The sequence below is a fragment of the Barbus barbus genome (assembly GCF_936440315.1).
Source record: "Barbus barbus genome assembly, chromosome: 5".
In the NCBI taxonomy this organism is placed as follows: Eukaryota; Metazoa; Chordata; class Actinopteri; order Cypriniformes; family Cyprinidae; genus Barbus; species Barbus barbus.
The window spans coordinates 9,221,863-9,241,084 of NC_136733.1; the positions used below are offsets into that span (position 1 = coordinate 9,221,863).

Below are 19,222 nucleotides of genomic sequence, written 5' to 3' on the forward strand. Positions count from 1 at the left end.
AAAGGCAATATATAGATATCACACTGTTTAATTTAAAGATAGTAAAAACGCTTTTAATAGACGCTGAAATTGAATTTATTTTACATAATATTTAGTAAATTAAATAATTTTAAAATATGTAAATATGAAAAAAATAATTTGAACTTGATGATAAAATAAATCTGTAAAATAGTGATTTAGATGGCAACTTATTGATTCTTTAATTCCATTATAGTATTTTTCACACACACACAAAAAAAACTTTTAAAAAATAAAGAAAAGGTAGCTCTAATTTTACATACAGCACACAAGGAATATGAAATTAATGTCATTAATACGACATAGCAGCCCAGTTTGAAATCAAGAATTTTAAGTTTGTTGTTTGTGCTTGTCTTGCGACTCTAGACGCATTCATTTTACCCAGACTGAGTTCATTTGTTTTTATGCAGTCTACAAATGCACACTTCAGAAGATATTGGCGCTTAATTCAACAATATTTGCAAGCTTACTGAAATTAAACTTTTTATTAGATATACAAAGACTTGTTTAAATGGAACGCATATTTACTGAATGCTACCAGTAGATGAGAAAGTATTCTCGTGTTTCCCTTTGTTACTAACAACTGAAAAGAAAATGTCATACTTTTTTTTTGTACCCTTTAATAACTTTGTTTACAAGTTTTGTGTAATAATTTATTAGTCAGAACTATTAAACAAAGACAGGAATGTAATGAAGACTGAGAACAGGAGCTCTGTGTAGTCAGGCACTGACTTTTTCAACGCTGTCAAAATAAAAGTCCAGCTTCCAACAAATTGGCCACACAGAGAAAATTGCTGGCCAATGGCGATAAATACAGAATGCCAGTATATCAGCCTTGGCAACATACCGGTCGACCACTAGTAGACATGCACTCTAGATTGATGTCTTTGCTGGTTTCATTGCATTGCGCTGTAATTTAAAAAAATTATAAAATAATCTTACTCCTTGAGTATTGCAGGGTTTTTTTTAGATGCGGTCTTAAAATTGATTTTAAAGAGTCATCTTGAGACGACTGCATTCTGTTCCATTCTGTTTCACTTCATGTAGCTACTTTCTGAGCTGTTAATTTCTGACAGGAAGTACGTCTTCTGTTCATGCTGATTGTTTGCAGATGCAGTCTATCGTGAAAAAGTGTGGTTTGCCCAGCAGTGGGAAGAGGAGGGAGCCACTGCGTGTGTATCAGATCCCTCAGCGCCGCCGCATACCTGGCACCCAGGAGTCCAAACACAGACTCAGCTTGGAAGAGCTTCGAACACAGGCTGTTAAAGAGATCTGCTATGAGGTGCCTGATTGTGTTCAAGAGTAACTTTAAAGCAAAAATGGGAAATAAAGGCACTGATTTAATTCATGTCAGAGTAGATTTAGCCTGAGAAGGGCCGCCCACTGACTGGCAAATGCATTTTATACACAAAAACGGCAGAAGATTTCTAAAAATGGCAAACACCAATTTGATTGGCTAGTCAACGATCATTCAATATATTAATGTCTGGCTTGTATGACCAGTATTTTACATTAACAGGAGTATATCTTTACATTTCTCCTCTTAAGGTGGCGCTTGGAGACTTTAGACACACTCGGCAAGAGATTGAAGCCTTGGCTATTGTCAGGATGAAGGAGCTTTGTCGCACATATGGCCAAAAAGACCCTCAGGAGAAAGAAAGCTGGAAAAGTGTGGCGAAGGACGTATGTGAGACTGTGGGCATCGGAGAAGAGGAGGGAGACAGGGAGGAAAGAACAACAGCAGCTGGAGGAGGAGGGAGTGAGGGAGGAAAGACAGATATGGGAGAGATCAAAGCTCATATTGACAAGCTGACTGATATACTGCAGGAAGTCAAGTTGCAGAATAATATGAAGGATGAGGAGATCCGATCACTAAGGGATCGCATGGTGAAGATGGAGAAGATATTCCCAGTCGAAGTTCAGGTAACGCTTGTATATCTAGAAATCACCACAAATAAACACACTTCTCCCCAGTCCATTTACTAGCAGTATGATCCATGTTGCAGGTTTCTAAAATATAAATGTTTATTTTGCGAGTTTATTTTTTCAAATGTAATATTCCAAGCATGTATTTTATTAATACTTTTTTTTATTTTAATTATTCAGTTAATTGAGGTTCATTTAAGATACAACTGTAAAGTTTTTTTGGTTTAAGAAACCGTATAAATTTAATAAAACATGATCGTTTTCCACCTTCTGATTAAAACTCCATTTTAAAGGGTACCTATTACGCTTTTTCACTTTTTCACTTTTAGTCAGTGTGTAGTGTGTATGTTTTGGCATAAAAAGATCTACAAAGTTACAAATATCAAATTCCACTCCAAAGGGAGATATTTTGTTTTTTAAAAATCCCTTTTCAAGAACTACTACGAACGGCCCATTAGAATATCATTAAAATAAATCCCGCCTACAGAAATTCGAATGGTTGGCAGGTGGGGAGAACGCTTGGTTGAGCACTGCACGTTTCAAAATCAAAGCCCGATGCGGGTGTTTTTATATCACTGTATTTCTGAAGGAAACCGACTGTCTCCAGAAAATTTTGGATGTCATTTTCATTTCATGCTGCATGTAATGTCTGATAAAGCAGAATTTGTAACCATTTATGTTATAATGTTAGAATTAAAGAACAATGAACATAATACATATTACTTATCTGTGCATAGTAAAGGCAGTTATTTTTAAGCTGAGCTGTTGTTGACATCCTATCTAAAACATGATTTAGCCCAAAAAACAACAATAACATTACCACTTTAATATGTCTTGCAATATCAGTGCGTGCAAATGTTCTGCGCAAACCTCTTGTTCAATATTCTCGGGGTCCGAATTGAGATAGCAATATTGATGAACTTTGGCTGCTTTGGCAAGGGGCGGGGCAGTACTGAAACACCGTCTAAGCTGTTCACCAATCACAACGCACTGGGACAGCTAACCAATCAAAACACATTTAGTTTTTTGGAACGCGGGCCTTCATCAAACCCGGAACTAATTGAGCCGTTTGTTCCAGGCTGGGGAGAAGGGTATTGTAATAATGTAAATTACTGTATGTGAAAAATAATGCGATTTTCGAACCACCAAGCATGAGAGCATGTTCTAGTACACACCCAAAACAAAATCAAGCCTTTGTAAAAGAAAACAAAGATGTTGGTGCTTTGAAAAAAAGCAGGCACACAACATAATTAACAGAAAAAAAGATGAGAACGCGCCTTTCTGTAAACAATACAAAACTTGATCTTGTGATCACTCTGCTAGGCTCGAACAAATAGGCTCGAACAAATATGCATAGGTTAAATCACATCTCATACACGCTTATAATTCCTCATAAAGACATATTTATACATGAGAACATATTCAAAAATGAGCCTTTATTGTTAAATACGATCGCCATTATTATTGAATTTCATTGGTTCCATTTGTGATTTATGCGTGGCTGTTCATGGAAAAGTGAGCAAGACACAACAGCTACAATATCATGATTATAGTTAAATAAGAAAAAAGACATATAACCAAATTAGACTACATTTATTTTCATATTAAATATCTCAACACGCCATTAGATATGACATATTAGATAAACGCAACTTGTTTATTTAGTAAAAAGGCTTGACTGCTTCCTTTTGGTGTATATTTGTATACTTTTACCATCTAATAAATCTCAGCATGCGTTAATTTTGTGTCGCTAAACGTTTGCCTCACTAAGGTTAAATTATGCCTACGTCTTTCTTTGGCCTTCGCTCTGGAAGTGATCTGTTGATTCTGCTAAACTTTAATTAAAACTAACACCAAAACTGAAACTAAACTATATAAAAACTAAAAAATGTGTTCACAAAATAAAAACTATAACAAAATATTAATGAAACTTATAAAAACTAAACTGAATTTTATAGCAAATTTGAAAACGATATTAAAATAAAAACAAATTTAAAAATTCTAAATTATAATAACCTTGGTAAGTATGTTTGGTTACTTAATATTACTCAGTACTTATTTGTGTAATTATATTGTAACAACATCACCTTAAAATAAAGTGTAACCATACTATACTGTGTGCACCTTTTAAGCTATTGTAAAGATTTTCATGGTGTTTTATTTCAGGGAGACAGTGATAACGTTGGGTTGGATGGGGCCAGAGGCGACGACCCACCAGCACAAGTAAACAGACATGATGAGGATTCTGGGTACCGGCGAGGACGCCATCGCTGGCAGTACCCGGACAAATACCACGACCCTAAACGTCGCAAAGGACCCAGCAATCAGCCAAGCAATGACCTCTACCCGGTGGCTCCCTCAGGACACTCTCAGAACAACCCATTCAGTACTGCATCGCCTCGATTCTCAAATCCATCTTTCAATTCTCAAACCCCTCGCAACCCCAATGGTCTTTTCTTGCCAGGCACTGGGCGCTTCTTACCACCTCAAGAGAGGAAGCTACAGTTCCCCTTTAAGAATAATTCCCAACACCGTGGCTTCATCTGGGGCCCGTCATCAGGGGGTGAAGGTGGAAAGGACACATCCGCTCAGTTTAATACTGATATGGTTCATACTTTCCAAACATCTCCCTCACCAAACAAGGACCAGTGGCCAAACAATCATCACCAACAGCGGCGCAATGACGGTAACAGAGGCTACGGCAACTGGGGAAACAGGCAACGATCCAGAAACAGGGGACGGAATCCATTCGATGAATATTTAACTAACGAACAGGCCGGAAATTTTGAGCGTAAAGACGGTGGATCGATCCAAGGGCAGCACAAGCAGGGTAGAGCGCGTTACACCTGGTACAATCCCAATTTTACTTCAGACCAGTCTGTTGGAGATGGATTCCAACACAATTACAACCAAAGCAGACAAGGTGTCTACAAACACCCCAACTTTCACTACCATCACCCTCAAAAACAGGACAACCCTCCAGATATGATCCAACATGGGTCTGAAGGCAATCCCAATCCACCATCCATCACAGATTGCAATAGCACCCCCATGGAGACCTGATTTCTTCTGTGGAGAGCATGGTCATGTATATGGGAGCAATAACGCTTTGATTTTCTTGTTTGCAGTTCTTGGATGGGACTCCTAGAAACCTTGGACCCTCAGATATATACAATGTTTTGGTTTGTTGTGGAAGGGTTTTGAGTGCTGGGAGCGTCCAGCAACTGAGAACGGTTTTTAAGAGAAACTCCTTGTAAGTGCAATAACACCATTCTGTTCGAAATAAGACAGAACATTTTATGCACCTGAATTTTTATGTACATATTGCAGTTTCATACCTGCACCTACAGTGCTTTATGGGTGATGTTTTTATGTGCTCACACATCTCTGTGTTATTCAGATTTATATGTATCTATAAGTAGGTTATAAATTGAAAGGGTCTGTATTTGCAAGAGAATTGAGCTCCTTTTAACGCACAGTGCACTGCAACGTTGATATTATGGCCTGAGAAGTGTATGGCCTATGAAACTATTTAGCGAATTTTTTTTTTTTTTTTTTTTTTTCTTTGTTGTTGGATTTCTGATGATTTTGCATTGTGCCTGCTGAAAAGCCAAAGAATTTTGATTTAGTAGCCCTCAGACTTATAACTGCTCTGGATGCAATTTTTATAGATGACATTTTTCTCCTTTTTTTATCTATACACTCATGTTCTTTTATTCCTGCATCCTGAGGGGCGTGCGTTTCATAAATTGTGTTGTTTAGGCTTAAAAAAATGAAATGGGATACATAATACTAAAAACATTTAAAGGGATAGTTCACACAAAAATTAAAAAGACCCCACGATTTACTCAAGCCATCCTAGGTGTATATGACTTGGTGTATATGACTTTCTTCTTTCAGACAAATACATTGAGTTATATAAAAAATCATCCTGGCTCTTCCAAGCTAGAGGTCTGAATTCCCACGGCTCTCTGCAGGAACTGACCAGGTTTCTTCCAACGCAGGATTAAATTTCCGAATAAAACTTGGTAGTGGTCGGTAACTCTGGTGTCATTTTAACGGGAGCAGGCAGTCTAACAATATTGTACTGTTAACAGCAAAACATTAAACGAATTTTGTATTTTGACAAGACAAATAAAAAAAAGTATGCTTGGCTACAATTTTTGTACAACCTAAATTTATTTTTTCTCTGCGACACTTTTTCCTACTGTGTTGACAGCAAAATGTTAAACCAATTGTATCTTGACAAGACGAATAAAAATAAGAAATACAATTTTTGTACAACCTACATTTTGTCCAACACTTTTTCCTACTGTGTTGACCGCAAAATGTTAAACGAATTTTGTCTTGACAAGTTGAAATAAATAACAAATACAACTTTGTGCAGACTACACTTTTATTTGTGAGCCTATCTCTCTCTTTAAGTAACGGAAATTTAAATGTGAGATTCTGGTAACGAGATCTTAACAGCGGGAATGGTCAGGTTGGGGAAAAAATTATTCTAAGTGGACAGCGGGTGAACAAAGAGTGACTATATAGCGGGAGCGGGAGGGTGTGGAACATAACCTTGCGGGAGCGGGCAAGAGCGGGGCTAAAAAGAAACTCCCGCACAGACATCTATTCCAAGCTTTATAATGGCAGTGAGTAGTGGTCAAGTTTTTGAAGCAAATTAAAGTGCAGAAATCCATCGGAAAGTTGCTCCAGACGGCTCTGGGGGGTTAATAAAGGCCTTCTAAAGTGAATCGATGCATTTGTGTAAGAAAAATGTCCTTATTTAAAACTGTATGAACTGTAATCTCTAGCTAATTCTGCTAACTGTCATATGCACGTTTAAGCTCCAGTGAGAATATGCTAGTCTTGTGAGAACCATGTTTTGTTTATAGCAAAGGAAACCAGTCTCTTCTTGGCTTATATCGAAATCCTCCATTTTCATTACATCCATCATCTGCACGTACGACAGTTAGCAGAAACTAGAGATTACGGTTTATAAAGTTTTAAATATGGATATTTGCGTCAGGAGGCCTTTATTTTGGAGTACTTTTTATGACGAAAAGATGTAGTTTTGGGCTTCAAAATCTTAAACCTCATTCACTTTCATTATAAAGCTTGGAAGAGCCAGGACATTTTTGAATATTCGAAGGAAGTTATATACACCTAGGATGGCTTGAGGATGAGTAAATCATGGGTAATTTTCATTTTGGGGTGAACTATCCCTTTAAGTGCAAACAATCTGGGTGTCAATCTACAATCAATCTTTGACTTTTTTGTGTTACCTTGTGCTTGGCCACAACACAATAAAGAGAAAATGATTCTGTCTCTTCTATGTCAAGGTGCTGTCACACTGGCAATGTTTTGCAATAGCAAAGCGACATAAATGAAAGAGGCTGTTGGCAATGCAAACAACATAAGTGAGGTTCAAATTCCACTCCGTATAGCTGTATACTAAAAACTGAATCAACTTATTTGCTATTGCTTCGTCATTTCAATTCATTTGTTAGATTAATTTTGGCCAGAATAAACTGCAAAGTGGAGCAGAATTTATGGCAAACGGCAAAAGTCTGGATCTGTGACATTACCCAATCCTGCTCCGCTATAGACCCTAGTCACGGCCATGTTTAATGTTTTGCAGGAATGAAAATGAGGCTGTGAGGGAAGTACAGGATTGTACTGTTTAACAGCATTCCATTAGTTCAGCTGTGACAAAATGACCTGTTCTAGGACTTTTTTACACAATGCATGTGAAGACTGTCCCTCACAGCTTTTTTGTAATCCATGTTACATTTATGTTGTTGTCTGCCCTGACTAAGGTCTATTATTAGACAGTTTTTGTTTGCATAATAAATCATGGTTGACAGCTGTTGAATTGTTGTGCCACATTTCGATTAATTCTAGACAATTATGACGTCTTGCTGGATTCTTGTTGTGTTGCACATGGTTAGGATGTGCTGTTATTCCCATTTTGACCACTTGTAAATTCTCAGCTGATCTATAATTGGAAAAATAAATCATTTTACCTTAACTGCCCCAGTTGTTTTTAGTCATTTATGGATTGTGTATAATTTCCAAAAATACAAAATGCGGGAAAAAAAGTCTCTAGGTTTGTATTTGACCCAACCAAATATAGTGAAATAAAAGTTAAATTCTCCGTCTTCTTGCAGTTTAGTTTTTATTCATATTTTAAAATAATTTGTTTAGCCATTTCAACACATACATGTTTTACCAAATAAAAAGGAACAGCACTTTTAGACTTCATCCCACTCATTGATGTGAGCGTAAACATTTCCTGCTTTTAATATCTGAAGAATTAATGCAACAGGACACAGATGATCACTTAGAGAGACCTGTGTGGCAACTGTTCCAATGTTTATGCTCACATCAGATAGAGGGATGAAACTCTAAAAGTGCTGAACTTCTTAGCTGGTAAAACATCTGTGTGTTGAATCACTCAATAATAAAATGTGACATTCTGTAGTTTTGTCTCATATTTATCTTTTAATCATATTTGTAAATGTCTTGACTCCACAACCAACAGAGCAATTTTGTCTTTACTGTTCCAATACTTTTGGAGGGCACTGTATATATATATATATATATATATATACATATATATTAGAAGCTTTTAGTAATTCTATGATGTGCTTTTTATTTTTATTTTTTTTATTTTTTATTAATATATTACCATTCATATATGCGCATCAGAAGGGAGGTGAAAGTTATTTTCTGAGGTTATTCAGTGGTATCTTTGCTGTCAGTCAGCGTAATTTCAACAATTGAAAAATAAATACATTTCAATGTGAAGAACTGCACTACTTTTGAACTTGATTCTTTTTCTCTGAATTTTCATTTTACGTCTTAAAATTCAGATTTATTTTATTCTGTCAGAGAATAAAAAAAGGTAATTGGAACTTCGTATCTCACAATTCAGACTTTACTTTTCATTAAAAGTTTATATAAAGTCAGAAATGTGGAATATAAACTCAGAATTGCGAGAAAAAAGTCAGATTTGTGAGAGAAAAATATTTATTTTAGTCCCGTGCATAAACAAGCTTCCATATTAATCTAATAATCTTTGTTTTAATGCAGTTTGCTGCTTTTGGTTGTAGCTTGTAGCTTGGCATGCTATTTTTACCTTGTAGTTAAACTATTTTAAAATAGCTTGCAGCTTGACAAGCTAGACATACACAAGCGTGCATGCATGAAGGCTAGCGTGCTCACACGGAAGCATTCTGCTGACTGGATTTCTGTACTATAAAAGGCACAAAATCCAGCACAATAATTGCAGTTGATATATTGGGGTATTTTTGTGTGTGTACTGTATCATGAACATTCAGCACGTTATGTCACTGGTGCAGGTGATCATAACAGACTCTCAGTGGGATATGAGGCACATACATAACACAAGACAGAGCACACATTTATCTGCCCACTTTCTGCCGCATGGCTATTTTCAACCCTTTGCGAAAGAACTGGGTCAGCTGTGTCATCCAGGGCTGATGTTACACACTCACATACAAGCAAAAAACACAGATACATTTCAGCTCAGAATTTTATATTCACATTGCACAACAAGATATTTATCATTGTTTTATGAGGGATTTAAATTATTCTTTTTTTTTATTTAGATCGTGAGGAATCTCTTCGATGTAAGGCATATTTACATATATCAAACAAGACAAAATAACTGTTCGATAATTACATTCATTTAAAGTTCATATATTTTAAATATACTGAATTGCAACATCATCATTACAAATGTGCAATTACAAATACATTCAAATTCATGACATACAAGTTTCTATAGAAATGACATTAAAGTATATTTTAGTTTACCACAAGTTGCTTTGACAATCTATAGTATTGTATAAAGCGCTATAGAAATAAAGATGATTTAACTTTTGAAAATTGCTTCTGTGGTTCTGTTTCATGTGTTGCGTCGTGACATTGATGCAATGGGAATGCTCCTACGTGAGCCGGTGTGTGGAAAATATGGCACTTTTATTGGCCGCCAAACAATGGTGATGTAACTGCATGACCAAGACCATAAACAGACACTGAAATGCATGTCACTAGCTTCTTTGTCTTCAGGAAGCCATTTCTTTTAGCCACTTTGAAGAAGCTCAGCTCATGCCTGGCTCTTTTCAAGAGTAATGAGAGTCAGCCATCTGCAAACTGTGGTTCAGGTCCGAAGTCTGCCACATAGGGGTCCGAGATGGAATTGGCTGATGAGGTGGGCTCTGCCCTTTCTCTTGCTCTGTGCCAGACTCTGAGAACCTAGTGTTCTTGGGATTGTACTCATCCTTCTTCCTCCAAACATGGCGAGTGGAGTTTATACCAAAAAGTTCTATTTTGGTCTCATCTGACCACATGACCTTCTCCCATGCCTCCTCTGGATCATCCAGATGGTCTTTGGCAAACTTCAGATGGGCCTGGACATATGCTGGCTTGAGCAGGGGGACCTTACACACGCTGCAGGATTTTAATCCATGACGGTGTAGTGTGTTACTAATGGTAACCGTTGACTGTGGTCCCAGCTCTCTTCAAGTCATTGACCAGGTCCTCCCGTGTAGTTCTGATCCCTCACCTTTCTCAGGATCATTGATACTCCACGAGGCGAGATTTTGCATGGAGCCCCAGTCCGAGGGAGATTGACAGTCATCTTGAATTTCTTCCATTTTCAAATAATTGCACCAACAGTTGTTGCCTTCTCACCATGCTGTTTGCCTATTGTCCTGTAGCCCTTCCCAGCCTTGTGCAGGTCTACAATTTTGTCCCTAGTGTCCATAGACAGCTCTTTGGTCTTGCCCATAGTGGAGAGGTTGGAGTCTGATTGATTGAGTGTGTGAACAGGTGTCTTTTATACAGGTAACGAGTTCAAAAAGGTGCAATTAATACAGGTAATGAGTGGAGGATAGGAGGGCTTCTTAAAGACAAACTAACAGGTCTGTGAGAGCCAGAATTTTTGCTTATTTTATGCAATAAAATGGAAATTAATTATTAAAAAATCATACAATGTGATGTTCTGGATTTTTTATATTTATATTCTGTCTCTCACAGTGGAGGTGTACCTACAATGAAAATTACAGATCTCTCCATTCTTTGTAAGTGGGAAAACTTGAAAAATCGGCAGTGTATCAAATACGTATTTGTCCCACGTGTATCTCTCCCCCGCTTTGGCATCATCAATTAAAAAGGTGTACAAGGCTGTTAAAGAACTGGACTCTGGTAAGGGTCTTTATTCTGAGTCAGTCAGGGAACTCCACTGGGCCACAGAATTAGCCCTCAGATGGCCCATTCCAGTTCGATAGCTGTGTTGGTTGCCATGAAGAGGCATCTGTGGATCAGATTGTCTGGTATCAGGGAGAAAGAGAAAATCTCACTTCTGGACACCCCGCTTTTACCACCTGGACTGTGCATCAACACAGTTAATACTTTTATCAACGTGCTTTAGGTGGCCACGAAGCAATCAGTGGTGTTTAGACCATTTCACTGGAGCCAGGAGCCATAGGCTTCCACAAGCCGGCCCAGGCCAGGCCCTAGCTCCTCTTTACAAAGAAGCAATGAATTGAGGCTCTATTACAATGAATCTTGTCTCCTCCTCTGAGCCCTATGGGGACACTTCCAATAACCCTGCAACCTCTGGTGTTTCGGGAGGCTCAATCCCTAATGGGGTTTTCCCTCAATCTCCATTCAGCAGTTCATGGAGAGTAGCATCTGCCTGCTATTCAAAAAATATTGATTCATATAAAGGAGTTAGCACCTCTTGAAGAGGTAAGGCACTCTTTTCTCATTGAATCTTAGAAAACAAGGTTTGGGGGTTCCCTCCCAGTATGCTGTTTCATGGTCCTGAAAAAACAACCCCCGTCACAAGTCAATTCTGGTTTTTACGGCCGTTACTGTCTAGTCTGCAAAAGGGATAGGGGTTTGCATCCAATTTTGAACTATTCTCTGCAGACTTACATGTCTCAAAATGATCATGGCTCATATTCAGTCAAGGATTGGCTTGTGAAGATAGACTTAAAGGACACAGTCTAACTCAAGGGAGTTAGTGGTTTGACATCGATATGTTATTCTTGTTCACTTGAGACATTTGAGTTTGAGACTGAATATCAAGAAGAGCGTCCTCTCACTGAGTCAGAGGAAAATTTTTCTAGGGGTAGTGTGGAACTCAACTTCTATGCAGGTACAGTTGTCCTCTGCTCGAGTCAAGTCCATATTTGTCACCTTGAAAGACTTCAGGCTGGGTTGAGAATTCCTGTCCGCCAATACCAGAGGTTATTTGGTCTTTTGGCAGCAGTCACCAACATGACACCTTTGGGGATTCAGCTACCATTTCAGTTGTGGCTTTTAAGGATAAGTGTTACATGCAGAAGCCTTCGTTCCCCTTCTATGTGGAAGGAACCCTGGTTTCTCACCCTGAGTCCCACACTGGGTGCACATAAGCCATCTCATTTGGCACATAACTTGGCTTGAGATGAAGGCTCTGTTTTGGGCTACTTCTCCTGGACCTAAGAGGCTACCACATGTTGATGTGGATGGACAACACAACAGTAGTCTGATGTATAAATCTGCAGGGAGGTCTGCTTTTGTGCCCCCTGTTCAAGTTGGTGCAGCACATACTGCTCTGGGCTTAAGTCAAACTGAGTCAAACAGTTTGTATTCCAGGGCATTCAAATATGGGAGCAGACATCCTGTCAAGACAGGGGCTGAAGCCTGTGGAATGGAGACTCCACCCCGAGGTTAATTTGGCAGAGCGGAAGTGTACATGTTGGCCTCTGTAGAGATGACCCGCTGTCTCCTCTAGTTTTTCCTCGCACCTGCAGCTCTGCTCGGGTTGGATGCCATGGAACAGGTGTGGCTGAGGCTAGGTCTGTATGCATTTCCCCGATCGCTCTGCACTTCTAGTCAGAGTTCACCAGGATGGAGTTTATTGCTAGGGGGTCCATTCTGGGTGGCCCGAGTGTGGTTCTTGGACCTAATATCTCTCCTGGAAGGCTCTCCTTGGTTGATTCTGATCAGGTGGGACCTTCTCTTCCAGGCATGGGGCACACTCTTTCACTCCCAGCTTCAGATATGGAAGCTATGGGTCTGGACCCTGTGGAATCAAGCTTTATGCCATGAAGTGGTGTTTCTTTGAATCATGGTGTGCACAACACCAAGCTGACCCAGTCCACTGCTCAGTTGGTTCAGTGCTGCAATTTCTACAGGAGCACTCCACAGTGCCAGAGGGCTAAGGCATATCTGCAGGCCACGAGTTCCTTCCTGGATTTTTCTGTAGTCATGGAAGGGTTACTGGGACTGGTAAAAGCTGACCCCAGTGTTCTTCTAAATTTATTTTGCACTCCACTTAAGAAATAAAAGTATACAGGTTTGGAACGACATGAGAGTAGGTAAATGATGACATAATTTTCATTTTTAGGTTAACTGTTCCTTTAATATGTGTTGCCTCATGTTGTCCTGCCGTGCATGAGTTGAGCATATATGTATTTTATAAATAGATGAATATATTAAAGGGTTAGTTCACCCAAAAATGAAAATTAGTCCATGTTTTACTCACCCTCAAGGCATCCTAGGTGTATATGACTTTCGTCTTTCAGACAAATTCAATCAGAGTTATATTAAAAATTGTCCTGGTTCTTCAATGCTTTATAATGGCATGAGCGGGTGTTTTTGTTCAACAGTCCAAAAGAGGTGAAATAAAGCACATCATCCATATTAAAATGCGCAAACACACCCACCCGTGGACAGTTGCATTTTAACTGAAACACCCACCCGTGTCATTATAAAGCTTGAAAGAGCCAGGACAAGTTTTAGTAAATTGTCATTTGTTTGAGTAAAACATGGACTAATTTTCATTTTTGAGTGAACTAAACCTTTAAAGTATTTGTCAAATAGCTTAATAAGAATACTGATTAACTGAATTGGTACTGAATAAAAAAATGCAGGGTTTTTAGTCAATCATAAAACAATAATAAACATCATGAAGTTTCTGCATGGGCTTTGTACACTTATGAGCAATAAAGTATCTGAATACTGTTCAACTCAACACTACTGTCTAATATGCAAGAAATTGAAGTATGCAGTTGTGTAACATTTGTTTCATCAGATAAAATCATTGGTGTGTTAAACTCACAGCTGCTTCATACAGTCTGACTACACAACCAGCACAAACACAGAGTGTGATGGACACTGCATACAGCATGTGCTTATTTATACAGTGTTACACATACTTTTGATTCTCTTTTATGTGAATCTCCCAAAAACAAAAACAAAAAAGTTGATATATCTTGACAAATTGGTCAAATGTGATTTTTTTTCTTCTTCCTTTTTTTCCAGTTCCTAATTTTTTTAATGCAATTTTTTTCCTTTGATTATGGGATGATATGTAGTATGTTTTTTTGTAAGATTCACTTAGAGAATATCCTGAATGTCAAATCACTTTTAAAATGTTGAATTCGTTTAAATGACCTTTTACATGTGAATTTATAATGACAATGTGCTTTTATTATGGAAGTTGTGAATTTGTTTTTTGGATGACATTCACAAAAGACAAGTGTGTATGTGCGCATGAATTTGTGCGTGTAACATGCAAGTGTTGTTGTGATTGTCATGCTCTCCTGTAGTTGACATAAATGACACCTGTGACAATAGTTTTCTCCACACATTTTAAAGGCAAGCAAGATACATTCAGTACAGGGCTTGTTTCTTGTTTGTTTGTTTCTTGTTGTTGTTGTTTTTTTCCTTTTTTAATTTTTTCTTGTTGCATGACAGTAAATTTAACATATTCAGGCAAAATTACCATATGAGGGAGTGCACTATATATATATATATATATATATATATATATATATATATATATATATATGTATGTATATATATACATTAGTTCAGGTTAACTGATAGTTCAATCTTGCTAATAATTATGTGGATAAAAAAAGTTCAGTCATTTCGATGCCTTTCCAACTTGCCAACTCCGGTACAATACTTACATAAATCATTGATCATTATAAATACAAAGAGCCATTAGAACCAACCAGTGCTGTAGAGAGAATACAGAAGTGAACTAGAATTACCACTAAAGGGACTTGTGTTTGTGTTAAGAAGTGACCCAGGACCAGCTTGACCATTCAATCTTGACTTTTAAATATGCTAAGAAAAGCAGCATAACTGATCTCAGATCTGTCAGTGCTCATCATTCTCTCCAATCCCAGCTCTGTTTAATAGAGTAAAGCTTAGCTGAATAAGTAGCAGTCTTGGATTTTTGAGAAGGCAAAAGCATTCCAATAAAAATTTCAAAAAACATGAAAATAAAGAATGAGATTCTAATTGTAATAAAAACAGTGAATCTTGCTAGCTTTGCTGACCTTGGTCAGGGTTTCTCCAATGCAACTCATATTGCAAACCGATCTTAGTATAAAATAAAGGGTTTAATCCTGTCTATGCCTGTTTATTGAGCTGAATCTTTTTGTCTTTTTGTTTTTACCTGGGTTCAGTAGAGTCAAAAGAGTACTTCACCATGTCAGTTACTGCAGAAAATAATATTTTGTATGAACTAAAACTATTTACAGTAACTCACTTGCATTAATGGAAGTCTATGGGGCAAGGCACTGTACTGTTGTAAATGCTAAAATATAATTTTGAAAGTGTAACCACAAGATTAGACACAAAGCTAATGTGAGAATATCATTTACTAATTTTCTGTGTAAAGTATATAGCTTCACATTTCAGCTTTAACCCATGTGGTGCACTTGCCCCTTAGATGTTCATTGTAAATACATTACTGTCAACAAAATTTGTATTCTTAAGTCCAAATCATTTTCTGTGGTCACTGGGTTATGGAACAGCTGGAGTCATGAACCTCGTTCTGAGGCACTGCACACTGTAATATTCAACAATGGCTGATGGGAAATTGACAATAGTTACTTAATCTAGCCAATCTGTGTCTTTGGATCTGAAATCATGGAATGACACAAACACATTTTTAAAAGTGAAGCGCTTCGCTTTTCATTGTCACTGACGCAGCTTGTATTTGTCAAACACACAAAGCAATACTTGCACAGTTCTCTGGTCATGTTAACCTATGACCTTCATGACTATTTGTGAACTATGATCTTTAAATTATGACTCTGTCCACTTAATGCAAAGGATGCTGACCGCTGAAGCCAAGCCCCACACATATGATGCCTTGCAAAATTATTCAGACCACGACCCAATTCACTATTTATAATGAACTACAAATCCTACATATGAAGGTGAAGTGTGTATCTTGCACAAAACAGATTTTGAAAAAAATAATGAATTTTCGAACATCCTTTTTGCCTGCCATTATTCAAGCAAACAGTCCCTGCTATATCTGGCCCAGACAGACTTCTCAAACAGATTGCACTTCCATTTGGTGCTGATTCTAGTGCAGAATTTCTTTAATATCTCCTAAATACTCTAATTCAATACAGGATATAAAACTTAATAAGAAAATATTCTTAGAAATTATATTATATTATATTAAGATAATATTATTAAAATTAATTGTTCACTAAATATTTAAGCCACTTAAAATGCAACTGTCCATGGAAGATGATTTCTGCCATGTAATTAAAAAAAGAAAGGAAGAGGATTTCTGCCATGTAATTCAAAAAAAGAAAGAAATTAAAAATGCTAATTGCGACTTTTTATTTCACAATGAAATTCTGAGAAAAAAAAGTGAGAACTGTGAGATATAAACTCAGAATTGCAAGAAGTCAGAATTGTGAGAATAAAATTTTCTGGTTGCTTTAGGGCAGGGATCCTTAAATCTGGCCCACAAGATCCACTTTCCGGAAGAGTTTAGCTCTAACCCTAATCAAACACACCTGAGCTGCTAATCAGTGTCTTCAGAATCATTAGAAAATCACAGATAGGTGAGTTTGATCAGGGTTGGAGCTAAACTCTGCAGCGCATTGGCCCTCCAGGGCAAGATTCGAGGAACCCCGCTGTAGGGTGTTGCAAGGTTCTGTGTGGTTGCATACTGCTCCAAGTCAAAAGAGCCCACCAACTGATATTCTTTTTTAATAAAAACTGCTGAAGCTTGAGAGAAAGCTCATTCAGCAGGACATTCAGCATTATCTTGAGAACAGAGAACTGAATGTCCTGGAATGGCACAGTTATAGCACTGACGTCACAATCTGTGGCACTATTGGAACATTGTAATTCAGAAGGAACATCTGACTAATCTCATACAACCTGGAGCAAATCTGCATGGTAAAACAAAAAAGGCCACAATGACATCTGGACAGTGCCTTCATGCATTAATACCCCCGAAAGTTATCATTGCTGCAAAGGATGGATCTACAAAATTTAATTTATAATTTTTTCTTGATCTTTTTTTTTCTTTCTAAATGCATATTATAGATATTATTGTTACAATTCATACGTGCATGTTTCTTTTTTATCCATTTTTTATTTACTTATTTTGACCAGGTAACTAAGCATTTCATATTTGACAACCATTTTATGATAGAAATCAACAGTAATATCCAGTGATACAAACTACTATTTACAAATTTTGCCGTTCTGATTCGAAAATCTTTGTGATTCATGTAATTCATAATCAAATATGATGAGATGAGAAATTTTGGCATGTGAAGAATATTAAATGTTCAAAAATATTCTTGTTCTTTTACTGTTCTTTTTTCTTCTACATCCCCCATTCATTTAAATTATTTTATAAAAAAAAAGACTATTACCATTCAGGTCTTTCAAAGCTATTAACATTAGGTTCAAGACATGGTTATAGACTTTGTCAATGAAATTCTGGTGCTTAAATGTGGCTCAAGTCCCTCCTTCAATGTAAGTCTATGAAATTTTCTTGCCTCTTTTTGTAATTAAAATCCCTTTGAAACAATATTTGAGGTATTTATCCTGCTTGTAGCACAAACAGTGAGCGTTCTAAATAAATAAATAACTGCAAAATGTGTACCTTTAGCGGAGCAACAGCTTGTCACTGGGGCAGAACCCTGAAAGGGTCACATTTGTACCCTCTTTACCTCTAAAGGGTGCATATCAGTACCTTGGAGTTAAAAAATATAACCTTAAGATAGTAATATGTACTCTAAAGTTCATATGAATCTTTTAGGGGTAAAGAAGGTACAAATGTGTCCCTTTGAGGGTTCTGCCCCAGTGGCAAGCTGGTGCTCCGCTAAAGTTAACATTTTTGCAATTTTCTTTTTCTTTTTGACAGTGTGGGATGAGTTATGCATCAGTTTAAAGGGTTAGTTCACCCAAAAATGAAAATTCTGTCATTAATTACTCACCCTCATGTCGTTCCAAACCCGTTAGACCTTCGTTCATCTTCGAAACACAATTTATGATATTTTTTATAAAATCTGAGAGTTCTCTGTACTCTCCAAAATGGCGGAAGATGGTAACTCGGGGAGAAGAATTGTTGAATAAATTGTTATTATTGTTTTCTTTGAGGACATAAAGTATTCTCGTAGCACTGATGTCACATGGACTATTTTACCGATGTCCTTGCCACGTTTCTGGACCTGGGAACATTGCAGTTGCATTGCTGTTTACGCAGGGTCAGAGAGCTCAGATTTTATCAAAAAAAAATTGGAACGGGTTTGGAACGACATGACGGCGAGTAATTAATGACAGAATTTTCATTTTTGGCTGAACTATCCCTTTAAGTTTACTGAGAGTTAGGTGTTTGTTAGGAATAGTAATAATGACTAAAACAGCTGTTTTCAAAAAAGTTAATTGGTGAGGGTCTGAATATATTTGCAAGGTGCCGTATACACACTCACACGCCACTCCCCTAACTGCACAAATTCTCTTAAAGGGACAGGTGCACCATTGTAAACACAAGGAGAGATGGAAAGGAGGGAAATGGAGGAAGACTTGTGATGTGTCCAAACAGCTGTTTGCAGTTGCTGCATGTGGTTCCTGTCACACGCTGGAGTGTTTGCCACGTTCTCCTATACAGTGAGAATGAAATGTGACAGGCAGTGAACACCCCAACAAACAGGACGGGCAGCTCTCAGAAACATCTTCACTTGGCGTCACACAGCGTCCATTTTCAGAGTCACTCAGGTGCAGCACCAGCAACGGAGAGTTTGATTCAAAGTGTCACTACATGCACACGTATTCGTACTTTCTTGAACACACCCGCATAACCAGGCCCATGCGGAATCTGCACAGATTTCCGCAGAACGCCCATGATTTACAAAGTCCTACACATCGTTTGCCCCGTGCATCTTGGTTTAATAAATATTTTGGCAAATTTGACAATGCTTTCAGCTGC

The 19,222-nt window shown here is 37.6% G+C and overlaps 1 protein-coding gene across 1 annotated transcript in view; it reads left to right on the plus strand.

Moving 5' to 3' along the window:
- LOC306869597 (kinesin-like protein KIF1C) overlaps positions 1-7,962 on the plus strand; it is a 68,245-nt gene extending 60,283 nt beyond the window's left edge. Inside the window, exons 22-24 of the mRNA XM_079416389.1 lie at positions 1,130-1,300; positions 1,567-1,941; positions 4,111-7,962. Of these exons, the coding sequence (XP_079272515.1) occupies positions 1,130-1,300; positions 1,567-1,941; positions 4,111-5,007 (1,443 nt within the window). The 3' untranslated portion in view covers positions 5,008-7,962. The remainder of the gene's footprint in view (positions 1-1,129; positions 1,301-1,566; positions 1,942-4,110) is intronic.
- The last annotated feature ends 11,260 nt before the right edge of the window (positions 7,963-19,222 follow it).